The sequence below is a fragment of the Anolis carolinensis genome, chromosome 6 (assembly GCF_035594765.1).
Source record: "Anolis carolinensis isolate JA03-04 chromosome 6, rAnoCar3.1.pri, whole genome shotgun sequence".
In the NCBI taxonomy this organism is placed as follows: Eukaryota; Metazoa; Chordata; class Lepidosauria; order Squamata; family Dactyloidae; genus Anolis; species Anolis carolinensis.
Genome location: NC_085846.1, coordinates 13,649,557 through 13,664,441, shown reverse-complemented (window position 1 = coordinate 13,664,441; position 14,885 = coordinate 13,649,557). Strand labels below are relative to the sequence as shown.

General features: G+C 44.7%; 1 protein-coding gene across 3 annotated transcripts in view; it reads right to left on the bottom strand.

Moving 5' to 3' along the window:
* Nucleotides 1-496: 496 nt before the first annotated feature.
* Nucleotides 497-14,885, bottom strand: part of taok2 (TAO kinase 2) — a 35,100-nt gene continuing 20,711 nt past the window's right edge. Inside the window, exons 17-20 of one of the 3 annotated variants that reach the window (XM_062957136.1) lie at nucleotides 14,390-14,629; nucleotides 6,293-6,505; nucleotides 5,488-5,670; nucleotides 497-4,721 (exon numbers count right to left, since the gene is read on the bottom strand). In XM_062957136.1, the coding sequence (XP_062813206.1) occupies nucleotides 4,212-4,721; nucleotides 5,488-5,670; nucleotides 6,293-6,505; nucleotides 14,390-14,629 (1,146 nt within the window). In that variant the 3' untranslated portion in view covers nucleotides 497-4,211. Of the gene's footprint in view, nucleotides 4,722-5,487; nucleotides 5,671-6,292; nucleotides 6,506-9,444; nucleotides 14,630-14,885 lie in introns of those variants that run through there. The other 2 variants (XM_062957135.1, XM_062957134.1) reach the window with 2 other exon arrangements.

Below are 14,885 nucleotides of genomic sequence, written 5' to 3'. Positions count from 1 at the left end.
ACTTAAGCGGCTGAGGGGGAAAAGGAAAGGGCCTGAGGCTATTAGGAATGGTAGGAGGGCCCTACCTGGAGGGCCCAAGTCTGCCCATGCCTGATTTAAAAGATAGACTGATGTGCTGAAGGGAGTTATGTAGACACCAGTGTTAGGCTCCTGCCCCACGGGAACGTGACCCACGCCCTCACCAAACCCAAAGAGACAAAATACTTTTGCTTTTAAATATTCAACATTTTTATTAAAAGATTTCTCACCCCATCCCGAAATCTACCCCACTGGTAGCTCCTGGGAGAGCAACCAGTTCCATCCTTGCGTTCTTATTCCGTTTTTGCTCCCCCCTCCCAGTAAGAGTCAAGCTTCCCTGCCCCATCGTGGTGGTGGTGGTGGTTGTATTTTTTTAAAAAAAGTGTTTTTATTTTCTAATACATTCCATAGGACACATATGTCTAAGTTTCCCCCAACATTTTTTCTTCATATATAAAAAAAGACATACACACATACATACACACACTCACATTAGTTTTTAATCACCCACACATAGGGAGACAGGAAAAAATAAGAAGGGAAGGAGGAAGAGAAGGAAAGCACCAAAAAAGAAAGGAAGGAAGGAAAGGAAGGAAGCAGGGAGGGAAGGAAGGGGGACAGGAAGAGGTAAGCTGTACACAGGGGAAGTTATGGCACCAAAAAACAGAAAAGGGTTCTTCTTTTAGAAACAAAAGGATTAATTATTATAATACATCAAGCCCCTCTGGCCCCATCCCTCCCCATGCCCCCATTTCCCAATCCCAGGCAGGCAGAAAAATCACTAACTGAACATCTTGAAGTAACAAAAGGAAAAAAGAAATCCCATTCTCATCCCTCCCCTCCCACTTGCTACTGGTTGGAAATGGTGGCCTTGTTTGGAAAATTAACATGAACGGTGAGAAAGGGTTCTAGAAGTCAGGTTGGCCCAGGACTCTTGAGAACTTCCCAGCAGAAAATGTTAAAGACTGAAAGCACATTTGGGTGGGTCCAGGGAGGTTATCTGGTGGGCAAAGAAGGGTTTGCCATGATAGACATGGGGCCCAGGGTTTCAAAGTTCCCCACACCAAGAAGGAAACTCCCGTACCTCATTCCTAGAAACTAAAGGATATTCAAAACGAATACTTCCCTAAACCAGAGGGAAAAATCTGCTTTGAAACCTGCTTCCAACTGAGATTTCACTCTTTGTAAGAACGGCCTAAATGAATTTCACCTTTTTAGCTCCGTGTTGGCAATCGTGTTGTTTTCCCCCTTAGCTCACACCCAACTCCCCCCTTTGTGCATCACTTGGGACTGTTCTCAAGAGGAATACTATATATTCCATAAAGCAAACATTCCCTGCCCACTAGGAGAAACCTGCGATGAGGGATTAAAAAAAAAATCCCACTCCCGTTTTTCTTTAGGACAAAATTATTTCTCCACTTCCTTTCCCAGAGAAAAGGATTGCCGCATTCTTCCTTGAATAACTGGAATTTCTTTTACACATCTCATATATATTTTGTCCCTTCCTGAATGACTGTAGGTCTAATTCAGACAACAAGCAGGTGGAAACTAGAGCTCTTCTTATACTGTTCAACTCTGGACAACAGGTCAGAGAGACAACAGCTTCCCTACATGAAAACCATGAGCACATATTGCATGCAGGAGGCAGACAGATAGAGATCTTGTTTCTCTGGCCTCCCACTTTCCTTTATACAGGGTATTATTTAAAGATCCAGCCATATTATCGTCCACCTGAAACTCAAAATAGTAAAACAGTCCAGTAACAGCTTTACTATCTCATCTGCTATTGGATATCAACATGGCAATCCTCCTGATATGGTGAAAGCATACCATGCTATGACCATGAAAGGAAAATAAAGATTGGAGGGACATCTTCTCAGAATAGGGTTTTTTAGAAGTGTTTTCAACATGATATTTCCCCCCAATTTTAAATACCTGTGCAAAAATCCTAAGACGTTTTTGGAAGAAGCCCAACTTTTGTTTATACATGTTACAGCAGCCTTCCCCAACTAGATGCCCTTCATCTCTCTGCTCCTCTCAGTATCCTCACCCTGCAGAGTAATGGCGTATGCTGGCTGAGCCTGATGGGAGTTATAACTCAACACATCTGAAAGGCATCACATTGGGCAATACTGTGCCACAGTTTCAAAATCTCCTGCTGGAGAAGAAACGGAATACAAAATTATCTTCACTTGCAGATTTGCCTATTTATCCTTCAATTTATGACACAAGAAATTAGTGCACATAGTTGTCTACTGGCTGATGGCATCATTTCAGCCTGACCCACATAAGATCTGGGGGGAACTAAGAGGAGGGCTTGTTTTCCATCAGAAAACGATTCAATCTCTTTTAACTACAGAAAATTCTTTTAACAAATGAAAAAAGGAAAAAGAAGGGCAACTGGACCTCTAAAAACCAATTCCTTATTTTGACAAGTTGACCCTGTTCCCAAACCCTGGGTATCCAGCCTTGGGGTTTGATCATATTGGGTGTTTTGCAATGGAAAATGTTCTCAAGGGTGCATGTACTTGGGATAGGGAGGAAAAATGGGGAGAAATTATGGGAAGGAGAAAGCATAGGGAAAAGTGGGGTGAAGAAGGGACTTCTCCATAATTACATCCTAATGCAAATGATGTTCTTCACTCTGCTGGCCAACTGATCTCTTGCATGCAACTATGAACCCGGGGTTACAGATCTGGGGAAACTAAACCTCTCCAGTAAGGTGTATATCAGCCACATGGAGAAGAAGAGCAGAGGCCCGGAGGTAAATCTGAAAGGGGCAAAAAGGGTCCTAGGAGAAGGCTGCAAGGAGAAAACCAGGCTCAACAGAGAAGGAACTTGATATTTTGGAAACTTTAGACTGTGGTCAGGAAACTAAATTTTAATGCTTACCATGGGGAAAGGACTATTTTTCAAAGTCCCTCTGAATTACAGGACTGGTGAGGTGGATTCCCTACCCCTCACCCACAGAGAAGGAGGGAGATGTAGTTTTCATGATGAAAAGATACCTGGGATACATGGACTTCAATCCATATTACCAAACAGACAGGTGGGTTTGGGCAGGTGGGTTGAGGGCATTACTGAAAGTCTACATTCTGGCTCATGACAGGAATGTGAGGACTGTTTTAGGGCCATCTTTTTCCCCGGTCCCTTCTGTTCCCAACCATGTGGAACCAAGATGGTGCCAAGGTAAGTCCTGAGAGCTGGAGCAAGCCACTCTCTGGCAAATGGGGCAATGGCCGGCAAGAGCCCAGAGCATCTTGTGATGTACGCCTCCCTTGCCATCCAACATACTGTAAAGTTAAGGAAGGTTTCTGGTGAGAATGGTCCAGAAGCAGATTGAGTTCGGTTGTCTATAGGGCACTGGGCAGGATCAAAAAGCCAACATCCGCACCCGGGAAAGGAGGGAACGTTCTTCACTGTCAATCTGATAGTTCTACGCATGCACAGACTGACCGCCACCACCGGCAATCCAGGGTCCTCTCCAAATCCAGGCCCACTAATTTTAATTCCTCTCACTACTTCAGCTGATTTAAGGAATAATGATGCAAGAGAAAGATAACAAACAAGTTTTCTGACTGTGGCAGTTTTGTTCAAAGCCCCCAGCGGGCAAGCTATAGGGGCACAATCAAGAACTGTGAATCTGTTTCAATGTAGGATCTCTCCCCCCTCCCCGCACCCTCTCTTTTTCTCTTACCAGGTGTGGGATTGGGAGTATTTTCATTCCCACCCTGAAGAGATTAATTTAGTCTCCATTGCTGGGGCACTGTTCTATGTCTCTCTCCATCTACAGATTGCAGCAACGCTGGGGGAGTGACCGACAACAACCAGGGATGCAAGGACTGATGGCCCACGTCATGTCCGCAGCTTCGGTGTCTCCATCCGTTTGGCGGGGGATAGGAAACCACGACCTGAGGAGGCACCAGGCATGCTCCAGAGGGCAAGAATTCAACCTCCCCAATCTCACAGTCCAGTCTTCTGCATCTCTGTGCTTGCGAGGTGGTGGCAACTCAAAGGCTCCTGGCGATGGCTGAGGAGCCTTCCACTGGGGTTCAGTTTCACAGCATCTCCCCCACCCCCTTTTTTAAAAATCTTGCCGAGCCCTGGCAAACATGCCCCACTTCCCACCCCTTTCCAACAGCCAATCCCCTGTCTCCTTCTGGAAAAAGTCTCCCTGTCCTCGCCCAATCGCCTCACGAATAGGAAAAGTGCGACCCATTGAGGATGTGAGAGGTGACACTGGCTGAGCGGCTGATGCCCTGGTCCGACTGGCCGCCCGAAGCCGTGCGCCGCAGCGGCTGTGGGCTGTTCCTCAGCATGACCACGTTGGAGCGGCCGCCGGGGGCTGAGGAGGAGGAGGAAGAGGAGGAAGAAGGAGAAGAAGAAGGAGGGTGAAGCCAGGCTGAAGGGGGCGGGGCCAGCATGGGTGGCTGTCTCCATGCGTGAGGAGCGCCGGCTGTGTTCTGGACGCCATGGCTCCAATGGGAGCCACTGCGGGGAACTGGGCGGGAGGGCCAGGGCTGAGGGGGGGCAGTATAGCCTTGGTTGAAGGCTTCAGCTGGAATGCCTGTGAGTGCCATGTTGCTGAATCCCAGGCGCATGCTCTCCGAGTCAAAGGCCTCGATCTCCCGGGCTTGCCGCTCCAAGAGGCTCCGGATGCGGTCGGAACGCTCATTCTGCAAGGCCAGCATCTCCTCCTCAATCTAGAGACCAACAAAGGAAAAGACGCAAGAGATGGCAGACAGAACATAGGAGTAGGTACCTGCAAAAGCAGAAGTTAGCTTTGAGGAGGCAAAACGAGTGTCCCCAAAATAAAATATTGCCTTCCCTATGAAATTTTCCTTTGGTCTCCAAATGTCTAGCATTACATGAACTTAAAACTTCACCGGAGCATTTAGAAATAAGGTTTAAGCATCCAAAGAATAAGGGCCAGCCAATTTACCAAGGGAATGTGATCATAGCAAAGGTAAGAGTAAATTTAATTGGAAATGATTTTCAATCTCACTCTCTGGAATTCTAAATCTGGGGACTGAATGAAAATGTCATCTCTGGGGAGGGGCAGATTCTATATGGCAGGCACCCTCAAACTGCAGCCTTCCAGTTGTTTGGGCCTCCAACTCCCAAAAGCCCTAGCTAGCTTGTTCAATGGTCAGGAATTCTAGGAGTTGAAGACCCAAACAGCTGGAAGGCTGCAGTTTGAGGCTGTCTGCTATATGGGAACACAATGCCCTTCTTTCCCCTTACCTGTTGTTATACCCTGAATGCAAATCAATTTATTCTAGTGGCTGCCTCCCTTTCCCATCTCTGAACGGGAGCAAGACATTAAAAAAAAGGCTGAAGGAGACTTCCAAAGTTTCTTGCAATTTGGATTAATTGCACAAATTTGAAAAAGGTGGGAAAGATACTTTCCCAAGCCCTGGTGCAAGAGCCGTGATCTCTGGGGACAAACCAGGAAATGGAGGCACCTACCCTTTGCTCTAGCAGTGCCCGGCGGATGGATACCCGCTGCTCAAGCTCCTTGATTTCCCGTTCATGTTGCGCTTCAGTGTGGATCTTGATTTTGCTCTGATAGGCATTCAGCAGCTCCAGCTCCTGTTGCAGTTGCATCCGGAGGACTTGGTACTCTGCCTCTTGTGTCTCATCCAACCGCAGCTAAGAAGGGACAAGCAGAAAGATGAGGAAAGAAGATAGCACTGCAGAGCTGAAGCTGAAGAGAGTGGGGCAGATATGGTTTACCTCCTGCTGCTTTACAGTTGCTTCGGGTACAAAGCTCAGACAACAGGCCTGCAGCCCATTCCCATATATGTTGGACTAAATTCCAACAATCCTGACATAGCAGACAGGGATGCTCCCCTTGTCAGCCTTGAGAAGGTGGGTCTCCATCAGCCTCAGAAAATAATTTATAGTGACCAACCTCAGACAGATGTTATGAGACTAATAAATAAATAAATCTGTACCCCATTTCTAAGGCATTTATGTCATGAAGGCTACATCCAAGCAATAATGTCCAGAACTGGAAAATTTCCATATGGATTTCCAAAAGCAGTCTGCTGTTACTTACTAAGGCTAATTCTGCAGCAAGACAGCCTAAACCTTGTTGCTCTGATAAATACTGATTTGTCAACCAGAATGGGGGAATGCGAAAAAGGAGTGGGAATTAATTTTTGCAGACTGTACTTCAGCGCAAAGGTGGGAAAGGCTCTCCTGCCTGGGAACATGGGCTGATCTTCCCTCTTCCACTCTCTAAGGCCAGGGTGGTGTGTGGGGTACCTACGGCCTGGGTGGAGAGCATTTCATTGATGCTGTGGTCGTACTGCTCGGCGAGGATGGCCAGCTTGCGAGTCTGCTCATCCTTCAGACGTTTGAGGATCCCTTTGTGCTCGCTCTTCGGGGTGGTCTCCAAGAGGTGGTTGCGGAGAGCCTTGTACTGCCGCGTCTGGATCTTGCAGGTGTCCTGGAACTGCTTTTTGATTTGCAGTTCCTTGGACTGGGATAAGCGAGAGAAGGGAGGAGGACAAAGGAGGAAGCCAAGAAGAAAGCAAAAAACAAAAAAAGAGCCCAAACCAAAGAAGGAAGGAAGGCCAGTGAACAAAGGAAGAAAGTACCAAAAAGAAGTAAGAGGAAGAGAAAGGAGAAAGGGAGAGGGAGAGAGAGGGAGAGAGACAGGATCATGTGTTAGACAAACAACTCCCACCGGTTGGGGTTTGGTGGGGACAGCCTGCAGTTTTATTATTGTTCTACTGGACGTTGCTTACAAGGAGAAGAATTCTCACAATACTCAAAGGATATTGTCTTGAGGTCAAAAAAGGGACAAAGAGTACAGTAATCCAGATGTTGGATTACAACTCCTACCATTCCTACAAGCCAGAACAGCTAATAGTAATAGGCTGGGAGGACTCGCCACCCAATATCATCTGGAGGGCTATGTTCTCAATGGCAAAGCCCAATTCACCTTTAGGAGGTCCCATGTTCACAACACTCCCAGTTAAGAGCATGTAACCTGTAGTTTTCCAGCAGCTTTTGCTAACATCTTCTATCAGCCCACCCACTTATCATTGTGAATGATAAGAGTTGGAGGAAACTGGTAGTTGAAATCATATAGCGGGACTGGGAAAAAGCTCTCCCTGTCTGACCCTAGAAAGCCATTGGGAGTCAAGAAAAAATATTACTAGGTCAGATTCATTTCACATAAGATTGTTCTCTATTTTCCATCATGGCAGAACAGTAGCAGATCAATGTTTTGATAAGAAAATTACCACGCAGTCCTGTCGGCAACTAGTTTTTCTGAATATGACTGAATTTTGAATGGTTCAGGGGTTAAGAAAACAGCTAAAGGACCAGTTGAAAGAGCTGGGAAAATGTGCTTTAAATGAATAAACAAACATTGCTTCCACCACTCTTCTAGCATAAGAAGCTCTCTCTCTCTTTCCCACCAGTTCCCTTGGGGAGCAGTAGCAATGCAACTTAGGTCCATTCTGTAAGAGGGCCTTCAGGGAATGATTCTTGCCCACAAATCAAAAATGAAGAGGTCTAAAAGGAGAGCTTTCAAGCAGAGCCTTTGCTGTTTTTACTCAGAGGAGGGTTAAATAGCATATGTTGTCCTTGAGATCTAATCTTGGGTTGCTAATGGTTTACACTCCTGCATTAAAAAAGACCCTAAACTCATCCTGTAAATGAGGTGAGGAATGTGACTAGGAAATTTAAATATTTCATCGAATATATATGATGGAGTGAATGACATGTGTATATTTCTAGAGATGGAAATGAGAATATAGAACAGAATGAATGACATGGCAATGACTTTCCCAAAATGTGGAGAAAAATCTTTTGAGATGAACATGCATGTATGTTAACCTTTGCTAAAAACAAATTATGTTTGATATTTTCGATACTGTTCTGTTATAGACAATACCCATCTGTTTCAATAACGTTTCACCCTCCGTGATGCTCGACATGGAGCAACACATATGCTCTTCACCTGAAACTTTTTCTAGATCTGCCTTCTGGTATTGGGTACCTACATTCAGTTCCATGTGGCGCTTTTGAAAGGATTTCTCTCTGATGGTGTTTTTGTAACTCAAGAAAAAATCATAGTACAACCCTTTGGATGCTGTTGGGACTGCAAATCCCATTAGTCCATGGCGAGGAACTACATTCCAATATCATCCAAGTGGTTACACTTAGCTGAACTCCTGGAAAATTTAAAATAGCACTCAAAAAACACATCAGGAAGGAAGGGGTGAGGAGTGGAGGTGGGTGTTGGATGCTTCCAATCTATGAATATATTAGACCAACATCATTAGCAATGATAAAGGTTAACCTACCAAGTAACCAAAGTTTCTCTCTCTGGATCACCTCATGACAAGACTATTGAAAGCTATGATCAACAGGGGAAAGACCAAAGCTAGAGCTTGAGTTAGTTACTTTCTATGACTAAATTTACCAAGATCTCCAGGCCACTTTGATTCAGAATAATGCTAGTGCTGGACATCTGGAAGTAGTAGCCTGAAAAATAATTTTCCAGATTCTTGTCTTCTAAAAAAGGGTAAGGACCTCACTTTTTTTTGCCAGAAGTAGACATGGCAATGGAGGAGGGCAGGTAACCCTGCTGTTTGGAAGGGAGAGAGTACCTGGCTCCACAGTCAGACTGTCCATGTTGGAGAAGTCTATGAAGGGCATGTGGAAATGACAGCCCAGAAGGGAGCTTCCCAAAATGAGGCAACTCTCTACTAGAAGAACAGTTTGGGATCATTCATGGAGAACATATCCCTTTTTGTCTCTCTCCTGGCTGGCCTCAGAAGACTTAGGAAGTCTGGAGCAGGGCAAATTTGGCAGAAGAAGTGGCAGAGATCCGCTTGGGCTGGTGATTAGTACAAAATCTCTTATTTTTGCTTGTAAGCCATGTGTACAATTATTTTGTGTAGATCTCAGTTAAATGGAAATGGAGCATCCAGGGGCAGAAGAAACAAACCCCACCCGCCCCTCCACTCTTTGCGTGAGATATAAACTATATACAAGGGCTTCAGTAAAACTCAACAGCATGAGTAAGCTTACTTGCATGGTCTCACCTCACAAGTCAAAGTGGCCTGCCATTTAGAATCAACTTTCCTGAAGTAGCAACTTCACCAAAGTGAATATTTTCATTAATATAATTTTGACTTCTTTGTTTGCAACATTCTTTAACCAAAAACAGAGAAGCTAGTTAAACCACCTAGAAGTCTACTTTTCTTCTTCTTCTTGTGTATTTTTAATATCCTCAACCATTTCAGAGTGTACAGAATTAAGAGAGTTGAGAATCCTTAGAGCTAGTGAAAAAATGAACCAACAGAAATAGTAAGCACAATAAATATTATAAACTCAGGGTACAGGAAGAAATTCAAATTTGGGAGGGGAAGAGGTTTGAAAACAGACTCGTAGCCCAGCTCCTAAGCTTATAGTGCCTCGTTTTATTTAAAAGGTGAGAAAAGAACCAAATCAAATCAAAGTCAAAACTCACAATACGGAGGTGTTGAATTGTGGTGCAGAATTTTTTTATTGATTTTTTTTCCTTCAAAATTTCACATGCATCCACAACAGGGAAAGGGAGAAATAAATAAAACCACAGATGAACACCTCTCCCCACACGCAATTGGGAGAAATAAATTAAAAATATTTAACAGAAATTCAAAAAAAATATGCAAGGAAGGTAAGGGAAAAACACTGCTCAAACACACACATGAAAATGGGAAGAAATACAAGTACAATATTAAAATGAACAAAATAGAATCTGGATTAATTAAACTATGTTTGGCCGTAAAAAGGGTTAGAAGAATGCTAAAAATGACTCAATGAATAAACAAAACTGGAATAAATTTTAAAAAAACCTACAAATGAACCAAAAAAGGGAGAAGTACAAAATCTAGTGCTCAATGTACATGTGGGACAAATTAAGAATAGAAAAACCAAGACATAATTAAAAATGATAAAAATGTAGTATTAACAGATACAATTTAAAAATGAATCCCCAATTATTAAGGGTTACAGTCTATTACTCTCAAAACTATTTAAAGGATTGAAAACATGGTCAGCCTTCACCTGCTACAGAAGTGGTAAAAAGGAATGTGAAAAATTCTACCTGAGGAAGTGTACTTGAAATACTTCTGAAAGAAACTAAATTTACTCTTGAAGTGGATCGTTCTGTGTGTAGCCAATGAAGCCAAGGTCCAATAATTTGCATACAAACAAAATGCTTGGCCATTTTTGTGGGTCTGTGGCAGCATTCATCACAGAAACAAATTAGTTTGTTTCCTAAAATTTGATTTTAAAAAGAAACTAGCAGCAAAGTTACTCAAATGAATTGTATCAAGAATCTCAGACCGAACCCAACCTGGTTCTTTCCAGAAATTGTGGACTGTAGTCCAATATACCTGGACTAGTGGACACTGCCATAGTGTTTTGGTGCTTCCTGGTTAAGAGGTAAAATAGGCAAGACAATGATTTCCAAAAGCATCATTATCAGGGGAGATTTATGGGAACTTGTGTTACATATAACTCTTCAGCACGGCTGCTGCTTGGGTTAGAAATGCTGCCATCTCATCTAGATGCTACTGGGCCACCAAACACAAAGTTGGCTGCTTTGGCTTAAGCCAGAAATGTCTGGAGACAGAGATCCTTGAGGAACCGAACTGTTTTCAGCAAAGCTCACTAAAATAGCTCTCAGGTCAATGTACTGGAAGAGATGTAAAGGAATGGGTAAGAATGGAGAAGGTGAACGTGGTTATATAGGTATAAACCCCAAGCAGTGGGGCACCCAGATTCTACGGGTAGGAAAGGAAAGATCGAGTCCCTGGCAAAAGGAAGAATCCAAGACATCTCAGCTCCTCCAGTGGTTTCTATATTTCATTAAGTAGCACAAAAGCAGAGGTGATCTAAATTTCTACATATGGGGAAATTTAAAAGATCAGGTCCTCCATTAGCAAAACCCACAGCTTTCTCAACACTGTGGGAGATATTAAATGTCAAGTCATCTTAGGTTTCTATGTAATGTTACAAAAATGTGCATGTGTCCATATTTATATCAACAGAAATTAAAGTATCAAACCATAAAATTCAACTGCTTATATAAAGACTATTGGCCCAAAGCAGTTTCAAAGGCCAAGAATGCGGTTTTCCATTATTATCTGTCACTTTGGGGGGAGGGGGGACGACGGACTACCTAATGGTTCTTTTCTGTAGATTTCTCCCATTTTTGGTTAGATTATATTTTAAAAAAAATAAAAATCTCACATTATCTCTCTTTTTCCCGTCCCACAAAACTGTTTTATATCATGGTTACCAAGCCTTAGTCCTACATACACACAGAAGTATATATACATTCAAGTCAAAACAAACAAAAAAAGTGAAATGAAGGGGGATGTTACAAATAGGGTGGGAAATGATAAATATATATATATATTTATAAATTTGTGGAAAATATATATATTTGAACGGCGAAAGAATCACCTAAAATTAGAAAGCCCTGAGGAGCTGGGAGGAGTCTGCTTTCTTGAAACATGTGCACCCTTTTAATTTCTTCAGCTTCCATGTCAGGTCAAAACAGAGTGGAAACTTTTCCAAAACAGAAACAGATCTTGGAAAAGGTACTTTCTAGGGCTACATCTTCCAGAATTCCCCAGCAGCCATAGCCACAGGCCTATCTTCTTGGGGGAATTAAAGGAATAATAGCCCAAAAAGTATTATCTCAAAGCTCTAGATCACATTCCATTCGTATTAATACTCTAAGCCGCAACACCATCCAACCTTTTGTTGGCCTTGTTATGCTGTCAAAACCCGGAACACCTGGATTGCCTCCTTGTGCAAAGTATATTTCAACAGAGAGCAACTGTGCCCAGATGTTTGAAAGGAGGCTACCAGAGAGAGTTTCTGCAAGCCTGCAGCTCTTATTATCAAACTACTCTTTTCTTTGAGGTGTGTTGATTCAGGGCCTGTTAGGTTCAAACCTACAAATGCATTAACACACATACATCTCACATCTCAATTTTAAAGGATTTCAGCTTCACCCACAACACAAAATTCTTTGTCTTTCCCCAGCCAGCCCACATAGAACAATTTCTTTTAACCCACCCAAACTGCCAGCTCAAAAGGGCATTAGATGATTCTTTCCTCGTTGGGATAATGAACACACAGCAACACCAAAATGTGAACAAATAGGGTGCTGGCTCAAACCCATGGTTCCTCCTCCCCATGTCAAGACTCCTTTCGTCCAGCAGACCCTGCTTGGGTTCCCCTGGCATTAAGACATTGACCTATCTCCCTCTATGGCAATATTACACAAAGGGAGGAATGAAGTAGCTTTCACTATCAATACTGCAAGTGGCTTTGGCTCTTCTCTCAGAATTCCAGAGATTGGCCAAATTCTGTGTGATAGACTAAGGACCAGGGCATCCAAGATGCATCAGAATTACCTCTCTTTTAGAGGAGGCTTGTGCTCCTTTTGATTAGTCAAGGCCCATTATCTCCAGGGCTTCTTGGAAGGCTGGGTAGCCTGCCCACGACTTCGCCGACTCAAACGTCTTGCAAAGCCCATGGAATGACCTCTTGGCCTGGCTGTGCGGTTCAAGAGGCGGGGTATGCGGCTAGGCTTTTCCTCGCGCAAGACATGCAGCCCCTTGAGGCAGCGCAGAGCAGAAGGCGGCAACTGGGCACAAATTACCTTGGTGAGGAGTTTGTTGAGGCTGCAAATTGGCTTGCCAAGGAGAGCTATGACTCTGTGGTGCCAGGGGAGAGGTGGCTGCCGTAGTCGCGACAGCACCGGGATACGGCTACGGAAGCCGCCTTTGTTAGTTTTGGGAAAGAGGCGGAAGAGCCCTCGCTCACTAACCATACCCAGACGCTGCAGGATGCGGAAAGCTGGGCGCGGGAGGCGGAGGAGGAGCAGCAGCCAAAAACGGCGGGCACGGCGGGGGAATCCCCTCAGGCTATGTCTTGCCATTGCCCCTAAGAGATATAGGGGCAAGAAAAGCCACGGGGATGCTAAAAGGTAGGATGCCAGGAGGATGACTGGCACATACAAGCGGCCCCTACTGGCACTTAGGCCCACCACACCCACTGCTCCTGCCATCTTGGCCAACAGTAGAAAGGAGGAACCAGAGAGGAGAAAAATAGAGTGCAACAGGGTGTATGTAACCCCCAAGCCCACCAGCCCACCCTCAAGGGCCAGAAGGATATCTTGAAACCCTCCACCCTGGGCCCAAAGAGCAGCCAGGAGCAGCAGGAGAGTTGGGGCACAGGGATAGGCAGAGACCAACAATGCCAAAGCGACACAGAGCGCATGAGGCAAAATGGCTGCTACTGGAGCTGGGACAGGGTGGGCTTTGCTATTGCTCAGTTGACTGCAGGGGTCTTCAGGGGCTGGGCAGCCATCCCCTGGGCCTCGCAGGGCTCCTTCCTCTACAATAGGTGGTAAAGAATGGGGGTATAAATCCTCTTCATATCTAAATGGCTCTAGCTTATCAGCCTCTTGCCCATCAGGTTCAGCAACACCTGGATAGCCCCGGATTGGTAACAAAACTCTAGAACCGTCTCTGTAATGATCCACTCCCTCAAGAAACTTCTGGCTTAATTCTAAACCTGCTGCTCCCTCTTGCTGTTTCAAGAGTGATCCACTGAAGTCTAGAACCTGTCCTTCTTCACAGACTCCACTCTCCTTTCCTTCAAGCCCAAGGCATCTCTGTTCGAGAGCTGTAACTTCCTGACCATCTGGAATGACATCAGTTAAGCGCTGCCAAACCAAATCTACATCTCCAGAACTCCTCAGTTCAGACACCAAAGCTTCTAAACCCTGCTCACCTAGATCCAGAGCTCTCTTTTGTGACAAGTCCTTAATAAGAGCCCGCAGAGACAGATTCTGATCTAGATAATCTTCCTCCTCCTGGCTGTACTCTAGAACCATATGTCCATGGTAGTCTAGCTCAGGATTCAGAATCGCCCTGGCATGGATGCACTTCTCTAAAAGGTCTGGACCTTTTATTCCTAAGTCTACAATGTTAGTATCATCCTGAACTGGTTCTAAAGTCTCTCCGAAATGTTTGTAATGCTCTAGATCATCACAACAAAGATTGCCTGATTTCAGAACAGCCAATTCTGACCCTTCTAGGCCAAGGTACCCAACATGTGCACATCCTGCATCTGAATCCACCAGATGCTTGTGAAGCCCAGCCAAACAGTCACAAGGACCAGGCCCACCCAACTGGTCTGGTACAGACTCCAGAACTTGAGGCTCACATTTGTCCATTTCCAGAACCCCCGGAGGCCCCCGCCCTGGCTCCAGAAACCCTTCATCCTGCCCTTCCGGGCAACACTGGCAGCAAGGCGAGGTGTAGGTAGCACCTACTTTGAGGCTCTTAGGCTGTTGCCGGACCTCCATGGCGTGTTTCTGGCGCAACTCCTGCTCACGACGCTTGTTGTACTCCAGCTGATTCGAAAGCTCAGTTTGGTGCTGTAGGCGAGTGAGCTCTGTGCGGGTGCGCTGGACGGTGTGCAGGTGCCGGAACTCCAGTTCCTGGGTGGACTCATGCTGGCGCAGCAGCATAGCGCACTCAAGATCCTTCTGCGTCTGTTTTTTGTTCAACTCCTGGGGGAATTTTTTAAAAATGGAATGGTGTCAAAACTTACCTTGATACTATTGTCTGCAGTATCAAAGTTCTTAAAACACTTGGTGTCCCTTATCTTGTCAAAATGCACTCTTCATAGATCTTTGTATATACAGGATGTGGGAATCAGGACAAGGACCGGCATTCTAAGACTCAGTCATTTTTGTTTGTTAAAACACTAAACAGCAGGTAGGTGAAACAAAGCTTTCCGATAACGTTCAGTTCCACAAGCTGGAA